General features: G+C 38.7%; 1 protein-coding gene across 2 annotated transcripts in view; it reads left to right on the plus strand.

The window, feature by feature from the left end:
- Window positions 1-12,488, plus strand: part of DHX35 (DEAH-box helicase 35) — a 30,500-nt gene extending 18,012 nt beyond the window's left edge. The window contains exons 15-22 of one of the 2 annotated variants that reach the window (XM_056354531.1): window positions 3,471-3,566; window positions 3,961-4,055; window positions 4,671-4,748; window positions 5,518-5,647; window positions 6,367-6,448; window positions 6,991-7,062; window positions 9,400-9,538; window positions 10,703-12,488. In XM_056354531.1, coding sequence (XP_056210506.1) covers window positions 3,471-3,566; window positions 3,961-4,055; window positions 4,671-4,748; window positions 5,518-5,647; window positions 6,367-6,448; window positions 6,991-7,062; window positions 9,400-9,538; window positions 10,703-10,747 — 737 coding nt within the window. In that variant the 3' untranslated portion in view covers window positions 10,748-12,488. The remainder of the gene's footprint in view (window positions 1-3,470; window positions 3,567-3,960; window positions 4,056-4,670; window positions 4,749-5,517; window positions 5,648-6,366; window positions 6,449-6,990; window positions 7,063-9,399; window positions 9,539-10,702) is intronic. The other variant, XM_056354532.1, reaches the window with a different exon arrangement.
- The last annotated feature ends 852 nt before the right edge of the window (window positions 12,489-13,340 follow it).

The following is a 13,340-nucleotide window of genomic DNA, read 5'->3' on the forward strand; positions in this document are numbered from 1 at the left end:
TCTGAATTACTAATCACAGCTTGTTCTCAAATTCAGGAGAGAGTCTGAACAGTTAGTCATATGGTTTAGTTTTGGGTAGTTCTGCGAGGGGCAGGGCGTTGGACTCTGGTCCTTTTGGGTGGGTCCCTTCCAACTTGAGAGATTCTATGATTCTAAATGTGTTTATTTTGGTTTTATTCATTATGCCCCTGTTGGATACCTACAACACTCAAATCACACTGTAGCAGGATTTTTATACACTTATATATTTTTATACAGTTTTCAATTCCTTTTTGTTGTGGTAAGTGGAATGTAAGCTGGCTGATTTTGTTTATAGGAAGAACTGTTACATTGTTGGTTTTTTTGACAGCTAGTTAATTGCTTTGAATGTAACAAAGTTAAAACAGAAATTGACACAAGAAGGAGCAAAATGAAACTCTGTTTCACTTTAACTCAGTGTTTGTAGTTATTTCAAAGTTAACAATGTTCCTCCATAATGTAAACATGAGGAAAAGGGTAGTGTAAAGGAGAGTGTTTAAGTGTTGGAGGCTTTCAGAGGTTTGTGGCTGTTTATACATCCCTTGCAGCAGTCTGCTCTCTTCTTACTCTCACGGAGCTGTAACTCTCTGCTTGGCTGTGATTTTGCTCTGTGCTGATTCAGTTCCATCTTGCAAAGGAGGGTTTCACTTAAGACACTTGGTTCTTGGCAAGCTTTTCAAGCTTGGAACAAGAACCTTCACAGTGGCTCAGAAGCATGTTGCAAGAATGAATTCACAGCCAAAACCACCTTAGGGAAATGGAGAGGAAAGGTCAATAAACTCACTGATTAGCTGTTTGACGTTTTGGCAAAAGTGTTATGCTCATGGTAGCTTCACAGAAACGTACAGAGCTGGTATTCTTTTGGCTGCCCAGCCTTTGTAGCAAAGCAGAGAAGTGCTGATGTTGGTGTTTAAGATGGAAAGAAATGTGTGTGCATGCGTGTGATATGCAGATTCGCTCTTCAGTTTTTGCTGAAGTTTAAGATTTTAGGTGGTATACTGTGGAGATTTTATATAAGCTGCAGAGGTGAAGTTGCCCAAGCGTTTGCAGGTGCAGTGAGGATTAAATTTCTCTTATGCAAGTATGAACGTGTATTTCATCATTTGCATTGTAATAGCATGCAAATGTGCAGTTTAGGGTCAGGACCCTGTTGCGCCAACACGGTACCAACAGAGAAGCTCGTGCAGAGCAGATGCTCTTAAGGTTGAGATAGTTCTGTTGAATAAACACATCACAGTTTTTAGCCTGATTATTTTTACAGTGATGCAAACTGATTACATCAGGAGTATCTCTTCTCAGCCTTCTCCTTTGATGCCCTTTTGAAAGTCTGAGTTGTCAGCTGGAGTTTTTTTAAGCATAATTTAGGAGGGAAATAAGCAGGTAAAAAGTGGCTTTATTTTTAGCTTTATTTCAAATCCAAGACTTTGTTGAAGATTTGTTTGTAAGTTGTCACCTATCAGAAACAACCACTCTACCTAAGTTTAAAATAGTGTTTTAATCCCTCAGCCCATCACGCACTAGTGGTTGTTACTTGAAACTTTAGCGCCACAGTGCTTGAATAATCTCTCCTGAGCATGTTCAATAAAAAGTCTTTGCAGTATCTTTTTTCTAAGATCTCCAGTTTTCTATGTATGTATGGATACAGTGGTTGCTTCCCAGATTATTTCAAGGAAACTTATACCTATTCCGAACGAGCATCCATTGCAGGCCTTTTATCTATATTCAGGCTTACTGCTACAAAGACATCTGTGCATAAGCTATTTGTATATGCATGCAAAATTGCATTGAAATTTGTAGGATTCAGCAGAAGCCAAAGGATTTTGGCTTGGTGCACCTGTAGAAAGTTAAAAAGATGATAATTTCTCCTTTTTCCTACTTAGGAACGCAATTGTTTTTCTGCAGATGAAAGTATATTCTAATTGTGGTAGCACTTCTCGTATTGAACTGATCAAATGAAAGCTACCTTACCCTAATTTTTGCATTTTCTGTCTTTGTATTTAAATATATTAATTCGTCATTTCATTTAAGCTGCCTTTTGTAACTTGCTACTGAGAAAAATACTGTGACATTATGTGAAAGGCCTATTGGGTTTTGTTGGACAGTGTAGGGGTGTGGTGAGTTAATTACTACATTGTTATAATAAGTGAGATGATAACATATCAAATAATAAAGGAAAGTAAACACTTGATAGAGGTATCTGTGGTTTTAGTTATGCTGAGTTATAGGAGGTCTTATTCCTTGACTGGATTTGTGGTTTTAGTTTTCTGCTGTGAAACATAGCTGAAGTACAACTGTGGCTTTTTGTCACCACAGTGTTTGACAAATAATATGTTTATATAATGTGTGGGCCACAATTGTGTTTCCTCAGTCCACTCTGCTGAGGTTAGTTATGCACACTACAGTGACCCAAAGTCCTGTTATTGGGCTCTTGTTAGTCCCTCCTTGTGCAGCTTTTCTCTTGTGCTCTGCCTCCTTGTCATACCTCATACAACTTGGCTTACTTGCAGTTTTCTTTTTCAGTTCTCACTCTTTACTGCCATTTTAGTGAGATTTTTTCTTATTGTTTCCTGTGTCTGTATTTTTTTATTATTATTATTATTTTATGTCCTCTTGCAAAGGAAACGCTTTTCCATTTAAATTATTCTTTGAAATTTCAGCATAGTGCTCTGGATTGTAACATGACCTGGTAGTCTGCATGGGTAAACCTGACTGCAGGAAGCCATACAAATAAAATGGTAAACATGCAGGGTGGCCCAGTGATTACTGGGAATCAGAAAGCAAGCTGTCATGCCAACCTCCTGTACCATTTCCAGTAAAAAGGTTGTAGTTGGACTGTGGCTGACAGTTCAGTTATTGATGCATGAAGCAGACTAAACTGTAGAGAATCTTCATCAGCTGTACATGTCTGATTTAGATTTTATTAAGTTTAAATTATTTTTCTTCATGACCTAAGCAGATATGCCTCAGAAAAGACACCCTACCCCACCCCCAGCAGTACTTCCTATTCCTGCAGTTATGCCTGTTCCATGATTAGGCCCTTTTTTTATTCTCATTGGGGCTGCTTCTGCGTCCCATCCCCATGAACAAAGATGCTGCTAAACACTAAAAAGTGATACATAGGTGTAATGGCCATTGCATTGACTTTGACTGCAGGTTTTCTAAATTGTTGGCAGTAGCAATGGAACTTGGTCAAAATGAAGAAACTTGTGCATTCGAGTATGTTTGAAAGGAAAAAAAAATAACCAACACCAAACCCCAAACAAAAAATGGTGACGCATGGGAGAGTAAATGGGTATTAAAGAGTGCCTTTAAGCTTAGTTTAATATATATTCAGCAATTCTTAGGTGCACTTGCTATATTTTAGCTTGTTCTTTAGTACACATTACATTCTTAAGGAAGACCCTCTGTGCTATTCTGCCTGTGTCACAGTTACATTTATTAAAATGCTGTAGGTTTGGATATGCACTGCCGTTTAACAGAGCCTCTTGGAATGAGAATAGCAGAGTTTCCTTTGAATCCTATGTTTGCAAAGATGCTTCTGGAATCAGGTAGGAGGAAAAAGAAGTTCAATTTTCTTCATAGTCTTGCGATGAGTAGAGGACACTGCCTCTTGAAATTTTAGTATAATATTATATATTTGCTAAACTTGAAAAAACCTTATGCTTCGTCTTGGTATGGTGTTAAGTGAAAAGAATTGGTTGAACTCGTGGACTTCTCAAATAACAAGTCCAACACATTTAACACACTAGTAAGTCTAACACATTTGTCTTTTAAGTTTTCCATTAAAAACATTCACTGTTACACTAAAAAAATCAGGAGTTTAGATATTTTGGTTTTATATACTGTAAAAATATATTCTGCTGCTTTTCCTTTATATTTTATATGGGGGTGAGGTGAATGGAAAAATATTTCCTATACTGAATTTCTTCACTTACTCCTCAGGAAACTTTGGCTGCTCCCAGGAGATTTTGACAATTGCTGCCATGATGCAGATTCAAAACATCTTTGTGATCCCTCCAAATCAAAAAACTCAGGCTGTAAGTTTAGTCGTGTCTCATTTTCTTTTTCTTAGTTCTACATTTCTGGATTTCTGCCAAGTATTTTCTAGATAACCCGTTACAGACTGCAAGTTTGTATGAAAATGAAGAAACGTCTTGAACTGTACCTATTGGTTATGGGTGAAAGAAGAAACTGAGTAACAGAGGGAACCTCGAGTCCTTGATAAGTGTTGAAGGCTTCCCTCTGAGGAGCAGGAACATGAAAGGTTAAAAACCAGTACTGGTCAGCATAGAGGTTTACAAAAAACTCCAACAACCCAAGTCTCCCCAAACACCACTTCCTTTCAAGAGGAGCAAAAGAGAAAGTATTAGGATGTAGCAAGTTCTTATATAGGTAGCAGGAGCCTAATTTTAATGCATCACTCTCTTTGATTTTTGGGGCTCATTTTCAGTTCGTTTTATTACTTCCAGTTTTAGAAGTGCTCCTGAATACAGATGGGCCAGTAAAATATTGCTATTGTCTAGAGGAACTACCCTATATGGTAGGAATTTTAATTGTCACCAAGAAATATGGAGATGATGGGGACTGAGCGTATTAGCCATGATTTTTGCATAGATCATTCTGCCTATAAAAATGTATTTCTTCTGCTTCAGGCCAGGCAACACAGAAAGTTTGCTGTGGAAGAAGGTGATCATCTCACTATGCTTAATGTTTATGAAGCCTTTGTCAAAGTAAGTTGTTTCAGGTGTAAGTGGATTTGCAGGAATGGGAAGAACCTGAGGTTCTCAGTTATGATTCTGGAAGTTTAACACTGATCTTAATACTTCTCTGCAAGCTGAGGTTTTACTCAATGGTTTTGAAGTGCTGTACCTATTTGGGACAAGTATATTTTGCTCGTATAAAGCACTTCTTCAACTTCAGCATTGAGTTGAGGCAGTGTAACCACTCAAGGGTTTAAATATGACTTCCAGCCCCAAAGCAATCAGTCAGGCACCAACTGAAATCTTGCCCTTTAAATTTTATATCTGCGTAATTCTCGTAGAAACAGCCAAATGCAGAGGCTCTTGGGGTATGAGCTGGCTTCCAGAGAAGTAGTTCTTTGCATAGAGAAGATCAATGAAAACTGTACAGAAAAGGTTGTTTGCATTCCGAGGTTGAAAACAGACTAGTTTAAGATATGATGCATTTGTGTGTGAGAATGGAACGACTGATGCTTTTCTCTTTCACCACATATGAAGAAATGAAGCACATCTGTTTGAAAATACCCCATAGCATTTGTTCTGCTGCTTTGGAAGTTATTTGAAACATGTTTTGTAGTTATTGGCGCTGTGTGTCCTTGTTAGATGCTATGTAAATAGGTAATTTTCAGGGAAAACAACAATAAATATATTGCAGGAAGCAGAAGAAAAACGGAACGAGGCTATGTGATCCAGAAGAGATTGGATTTTGGTTTTCTGATGGTATCTCAATGTAATTTTGTCTATTCTTCTCACTGTACAGCACAGCAAGAGCTCTCAGTGGTGTCAGGAACACTTTCTGAACTACAAAGGGCTTGTTAGAGCTTCTGTTGTAAGAGAACAGCTGAAAAAGCTTCTCGTCCGCTTTAAAGTGCCAAAGAAGTCCAGTGAAGGTGAAAAAGTGTTTTTTTTAACCTGTTGTTCAATACATATTCAAGGTAGTCTCCAAATTGTCAGTCTGCTTCCTGCTTTTCTTGTAACCTTTGAAGTACATTCTCCCTGGCCTAATAATAATGTTAATTAAGCCCATTTTTTTTCCTAAAAATGATCACAGTAGAGCATTTTAGCCCATATTTACAGTTAACGTTTAGTCCAGTCTTCATTAGGTAAGGCTTCCAGGAAGAGGTTATAACCACTGATTATATGTTCAATGGACAGATTTACCAAGAGAGTCATAAATAGATCACCTTGTTCCCTCCTTTTGACTTCTCAAAATGCCATTTTTCTAGTGTGTTCAAAATGATGTACAGTCATGGGGTTCTGACATCCAGCTGTGCTGTGCGTGCACGGATGCGATGACTAGTTGTCAGCACTTGTCTCTAACTGCTCTGAAAAATCAGACTTCAATGCTTAGCTGTCACACAAGGTTGCTCTAAGGACTGTGAAACTATTTTCATGGAGACACTAGTGGCAACAGTAGTTTTTCATGTAGTAATTTTGATTTGCTGTGAAATTGAAGTCAGAAGAGATTGCAGGGTTTGTCTGCCTTCAAGCCTTTGCTGTCAAAGTGCTGTGAAAAGTTGTTTGAGATGATTAAGTGTTATTTTAGGGATTTTTGCCATTCTGTTGACTCATTTTACAAAAAAAAAAAAAAATAAAAAAATCTTTTCAGGTGATCCCGATCCCGTTTTGAGATGCATAGTTTCTGGCTTCTTTGCTAACGCAGCTAAATTCCACTCTACTGGAGCTTACAGGTAAATATATGTAGTTTCATTGCAACCGTTGCTTAGTTTAAAAGCTCCTTTGACTGAATAAATCAAAGTGTAATGAAGAAATAGATGCTTCTTAAGACACTTGCAGTAAGGAAGACATGGCAATAGATTTACTGAATATTAGAAGTTTTTTATTTTCAAACAGCTTCAATCTTCTCTTTGGCAAATATAAATAAAGTTATTGATAGTAGGAAGCTGTTACTAATAGTAATTAGGCTGTGTTAACATAAGCCAGTGCTGTTGTAGGCAACAGTGTTGTAGCACTTTCAGGCTTTTATCCAGTGCACTGTAACACTACTTTTTCATTTAATGTAGATAGAACTCCTTTTAGGATGTTAAATTATCAGTTGTTCCTTTGGCCAGGGTTTAAGCCTGGTTTCAAATTTTCATTAAATGTGAATGCTTTTAATTTGCTGCAACTCTTTCGTTGTAGCCTTTTATTAACATTCTTAGTGGGGATGAAAGGAACCAAATGTTAAACAGTAAATACGACACCCAGTCTGAAATAGTATCTTGCTTTCAAGGACTATTCGTGATGACCATGAACTTCATATCCACCCCACTTCGGTGCTGTATGCAGAGAAACCTCCGCGCTGGTAAGTTAAAGCTGCTTTCAATTTTTTTGTGATCTTTATAAGACATTTTCAGCATCCAGACACTTTCATGAATGGCTTTTCTTCATCAGTGGAGGAATAGATGTAGAAGGTCATGGTTTCCCACAGAGAGAATTCAATTGGTATTTCCTTTGCAACTTTTTGTAGGCAGTATCCAAATAAATCAGGGAAATAGAGTGACATTTAACTGTCAAAAAAACCCAGCAGAGGTTGGAAAGCAGAGTCAGGTGACCCCTTTTTTCATGGGCACCATATCTTGCACTGTAAATTGCTCTCTCAGTAGTCTCTGTACCTAGATATAACTAGAGTTAATGTACTTTTATTAAGCCTATTAGGAAATATCCTGTCAAATAGGTGCTGCAATAATTGCAAATGGCTTGCTAGAAGAGGGCATACATGTAAAACACATGATGCAAAAAGTTACGGCTGTTTAGCAGATCGAGGAAAGAAATGGTTGCACTTTCATATTAGCTGGGATATTACAATTCCATTTGTATGTCGAAGATGCTCAGATAACAACTAGGAATGTGTTTCTAACTATCAGGTCAGCGTGGTCAGCCTGAAGTATTTTGACTCTTGTGGTTTTTTGCTTGTTGCTGACACTTTGAAGGATAAACTTGGCCAATGTCATCTGTTGTCTTTGAATTGGGCCCCTGCAGAAGCATGACTGGTTGGAACATAGCTAACATTTACATTGGCTCACAAAAAAAAAAAAAAAATCCAGTTCACTGTACCAATTTTTTAGGGCTGAGTTGAGCAGAGTGTAACTAAAGTAATTTTTGCCACTGGAACCAGCCTGATTCGCTGCTGTTTTGCAAGTTTTTTAACCTCCTGTCACTGCTATTAAAAATAAAAATAAAACATGGTTTGTTTAAAATAGTAAAAAGAATACTTTGCAGATATACCTACTGCTGTAAGCTAGAACATTTTGGAAGTAACATCCCGAAAGAGGCTGGGTTATGGGAGAGTGACAGACAGTAAGAAGAACCAATTTGAGAAGAAATTAATATGGAAAGAAAGTCTAGTGGTAGGAGAGTACTGGAAGAATTCTTTTCTCCAGCACACGCCTCCTCCAGGGCTTGGAGTTTAGATAATGAGCCTTCAGCAAGGAGCTTCCATCCCAGCCTTGGCCACTTCCAGACATACAGAAAAGCAGATCAGTAGACAGATAGCTGGAAGTTTTAACTCGCAGAAGCTTAAGACAGCTCTTTGTTTTGTACGCTGTTTGGTGACAGCAGTATTGCTGGAGTTTTGGGGGATACTGGTTCTGGGCCTGAATCTCATGTTGGACCCCTGTGTTGCAGAACACGCACAGAGCTGTCTTCCAAGGCCACTGCCAGCCTAAACGCTGCTGGCTCGTGGCATCCTCTAAGACAGAAGTTTAGGAATTAGCAACCCTGATTTCAGTGCTGCTGCTGCTGCCTGGGCAACCGCCCTATATTGAAGCCTTCAATTTTCTGTCTGTTACAGTTGTACATAAAACGTGTTCTCATTCTTGTTTGTTTTCCTCAGATTGCTCTTTAGTTGCATTAGTATGTCTTGGGCTGCATTTGGCAGAGAATTTTGGACTCTTTCCTCTGTCCTTTTAGGAGCAAAATAGCAATTAATGAGAGACTACGAGCCTTGTGGGTTTGCAGCTCTAGTATAGAAGGCAGATAACGACTTGTGGTCTTGGTGACTAACCCTTCGGAGTGTGGGTTTGTGCTTCCTTGGTAAAAATTACTTTCCCTACCAAAGGGTGACTTCAGAAGTAAGTTGCCCATGCTGGCAATCTGTTCATGCTGGCAGCAGGGATTGAGTCCACACGGCTGTCTGTTTCTAAATCTCTTACCAGGAGATGTTCTGGCAGTAGTTAAAGCTGATTTCTTCCTCTAATCCTTATCTTGCTTGTCTGCAGACAGGCATCAGGCATAGTCATGCTGTGATTTGTGCCCTACTTGTTATGGGTTCAGGGTTTTGGTGCTTTTGACAGCCTTCCTCATGATTACACAGAGTAACTAATATTTGTTCTTCCAAAGCACGTTATGAGTCCCCCTTGGCCCCATTATAAGAAATATTATTTCTTTTATACTTTGTATCCGTGTGTCCTGGTAGTATGTGAAAAGTGTTTTTAATGGCAGTCTAAGGGTTGTCTTAATGTAGAGCGCTCTGAACAACCAGAGGGGAAGAGTTAAGAGGCTGTATTATGACTTCAAGCCTCTCCTGTCACTCTGTAAATACTACCACTGGCAGCATGTATGTGAAACTGTCTAAATATGCTGTTAAATATCTCTCTTCATCATTACTTTATAGCAAACTCTTTTTATTTCTTTCTCTTAGGGTAGTCTACAATGAAGTCATACAGACTGCTAAGTATTACATGAGAGATGTGACTGCTGTTGAATCTGCATGGCTTTTGGAACTGGCACCTCATTTTTACCAGCAAGGAACGGTACGGAATCGGCATAAAGCCCAAACGGTACCATTGCTGAATTAGCAGCTCTTGTATCTGAACTTTTTAAGTATTTATGTTTTGTTGTTGTCTGTCTAGTGGTACAAAAGTGAATATGGTTTTGTACATTGTAGTAGTTTTAATATAAAGAAAGAGGATAATAAATTGGTGCATGAAAGCTTTTTCCCTATTATCCAGCTAACAGACATGATCTCCAAGTTACAAGATAGTGTATCTATCACTCTGGCGAATGAAGCCTTCAGCCATGTTATGGCTGAATATAGGCACTTGGTAGCACTTCTTTGAGTAGCACTATACCTGGGCAGTGGTCCTATTTTGCACGATATTTTAGATTTTATATAAATCTATATATAAATCTGTAACTTTAGACAAGCATTTTCATGCTTTGCAAATGTTTGTGCAAATCCTGAACCTTTTTTTGAGCATTAATTATGTTTACTGCAAAAAAAAATCAGCTGTGATCTGCTCAAACTTGAAATGGCATAGAACAGCTGCTATTTGTGCAAACCTTTATTGCAGATTCTGTTGTGTGTGATATACGTATCTTTTCATAGTTGTCATCACGCTTTATCAACTCTGCCCCATGTGAATCCATCAATCTAGAGTTACTCACTGGTCATTCTGAGAACTGGATTGGTATTAAATATTATCTAAATGTTAGTTATGCTGGGAGCTGTTGATACCACATTGCATGTAAATACTGTACAGGCAAGATTACCAAAGTCATCTTGCGTGGGAGTTTCCCGTGGGAGATCGGTAACTACTGAGCTTTTTATTCTAAATTAGTGAAATATTTCCAAAATACTGAGTGAAAAAATGCACTTGCATACCCAGACCTATGCGAAACATGTATCTTTCTGGGCATTTTACATGCTGGCAACTTGCTTCCCATGGGAAATTGTTCCTATGCTTGCAGTTAGTACAAAAGTACAAGAAGATGATACTTCATACCAAGCCATACCATCACTTTGGGGTGCACGTGGTTTTTTGATTTCATAGGTTTATTTTATGGGTATATCGGTAACAAGCAGAGCTTGGGAAGGGTGGTCTTTAATGATATTTGTTTAAGAGTTTATTTGACTTGGGATTAAAGACTGAAAGCATTCTAACTGGACTTTTTTTCTAATTGTGATGTGTATGCTAAGCAGTGTTTCTTTTCTTTTCTTGCAGCATCTTTCCTTGAAAGCAAAAAGGGTTAAAGTAGATGACCACTGATTTGACGTGACTTAAGTAAGCCTTGTGACATCAGATGCAGAACTACCAGTGATTTCAAGCTGGCTACAGTCCATTCAGCAGTCAGTTCATCAGTAATTTGAACTTACATCAACTTAAATGTTTAAATGCCTGCCAGGATCTGTAGGGGTTTATGCATGACCAGTACATTGTAAACCTATGTAGAGCTTGCATTGTGGACATTTTATTCTTTGCCTGCTTGACCACTGTTGTTAATCTGGGCATGTTGCTCCTTTTAAATAGGTAGATAAACAATTTAAAAAGTAAGAGGACATACAGGACCACAGAAAACTGAAACCTTCAAGAAGGAAACTGATTTCCTGGAGTGGTACGGCTGCCTTATGAGAGTGGGGAATGGGGTACCCTGCCTCCTATTACCTAGAGCACTGTGACTACTGCCGGCCAAACTGAGACTGACTCCTGACAGCAGGAGCTCAGGGCAATGAACTAGCCCTTGAAATGCAAGGGGCTGCCATGGAAACATTGATTTCATGTTGGACCATTCTGAACTGGTGCAGCTTGTGCTCCCAAGCAGTAAAAGCCTCCTGCCTGAGGTCGAGCTGCTCCTGCCTCCCTACGTCCTATGCTGTAACAGTCCTTCTGTAGGCAGAATTTATTAAAATGTCTTGTTTCCATACATAAGAGTTCCTGTTTGGGGAGGGGGAGGAAAAGTAGCTCAGTATTTTTAAGAAAGATTAATTTTCTGCTCAGTCAGGGTACTATACACATAATGTTCACAAACAATCAAATTCACAGATGAGGTTTTACTTTTTTTTTTTTATTATTTTTTTTTCCCCCCCTCCAAACAAGGGGAAAGATGTTAGCCTTTCACGGCTTAGAAATACCAGACAATTTCCGCAGGTGTATATCATGGAATATTTTTTTAGCCTCTGTCATTCAGGAACAAAGAAAATACTCTGTACTTTCCTATAAAGAATGCAGTACTATACGTTTCTTTTATTAAGAATCTGTTCTTTGGTGCTTGGGACTCTGTGTGTTAGCGAAGAGGAGGATGCTCTGAACAGTTGCTGCTTTAATGGGGACTCCATGGCTACTTTTCAGTCAGGAACTGTACCTTTTTGTGTTTGAACAAGATGGCTTGAATACATTTATTTATTTTTTCCAACCCTATTGATATTTATTTTAGAAACACATGGTTTGAAAGCTTTATTTTTGTAAGGCAACTGATTTGATGAATGTGTGTTTGGCATGTTAACTGTCATTTTATTTTCCTTAAAAAAAAAGAAAAGGTTGTAAATAGGCAAAAATTTCTACATAGAACAAATGCCTTCCTCATCACAGGACTGCCTTGAAAACTTTCTTGAGAGCTTCTTTACCTTCTCGCTTCCAAACACCTGCAGGGAGAAAATGTTCTGTCACGTGCAATGTGTGGTCTATTCAGTGTCCACGTACTGACTGCCAGCACAAAAAGATGTACCAGTCTCCATGTATGGCACCAGCAGCATGACAAACCGTGTCACCTTCCTTGTTGTTTTCCCTGTGAACCTCACGTTTGTATTACTCTCCCTCTTAGAGTGGAAGCTCTTTGGGGCAGGGACTGTCTCCTAGCCAGAGCTGAGAGCAGTGTTGGCACTAACTGAAAAGATTCAATTTGCAGGTTTTTTCTCTCTTAAGGGACTGAATATGAAGACTTGTAAAATGTCCGTGTCTCTCTGTCCTCTGGAAGTATTCTTAAGAAAAATAAAACCACTGAATCAAGGAAGCTTGAGAATGTGTCACTTCAGCCTGAGTGGTGGGTGGTTTCCCAGTGTCCTGGGTTGTTGTACTGTGCTGGGCTGAATTCTGATGGGCTGCCAGTGGATGCTACTTCTTTTGCCAGTTCTGAGGATTTCGGGTGTTCCTGAAGAACTCTCTCTGCAGATATTCTTTTGCCTGGCTGTATAGCTGCAGAGTTTTATTGTGGAATGATTGTGACTCCTGCTGAGTTTAGAACCCAGGGATGTACAAGCTTTGTAACATGCTGCAAGTAATTGTACTTTTATAAAGGAACAAGTGCAATAGGTCTTTGTAAACAAAAACAGAAAGCGAGACTTACCTTTTTAGCAGTTTTAAAAACTGCTGAGGTATTGCCAGAGGTACAGACACAGAAGAGACAGACTTTATACTGGAGATACAGGCTAAGAATACATGGGTTTACTATCCAGATTAAGGGTACCTTTAGAGAGAAGGCACTGCCTTCTCTCAGAATGTTGACCCTTTGAAGGTGTTTGAAGACAGAGACCCAAAACTTAAAAGGCCTGAAAATCTCTTTACTTTGTAAAATTTTGGCCTGCAGCTCTCTGCTAGATTTGTACATTGCGTTATGCTTTAAAGCGTTAAGGGGATGGGTAACTGTGCCTTGTTGTTGGCTCTTTGCTGCATAAACAGTCTGTGAGCTGTTGTGGGGGAGGTTGGAGCCATTTAAAGGTGGTTGTCAGGAGTTTATGAAACAGTTTAAGGGTTTTAAACCTTTTTAGAGAACGAGGTTAAAATATTACGCTCTTGAATAAAAATGCTGCTTGAAATAGAAGTCATGTTTTTTTAAAAAGTAAATTTACAGTCCATTAATGTCAAA

The sequence above is a fragment of the Falco biarmicus genome, chromosome 10 (genome assembly GCF_023638135.1).
Source record: "Falco biarmicus isolate bFalBia1 chromosome 10, bFalBia1.pri, whole genome shotgun sequence".
Taxonomy (NCBI): Eukaryota; Metazoa; Chordata; class Aves; order Falconiformes; family Falconidae; genus Falco; species Falco biarmicus.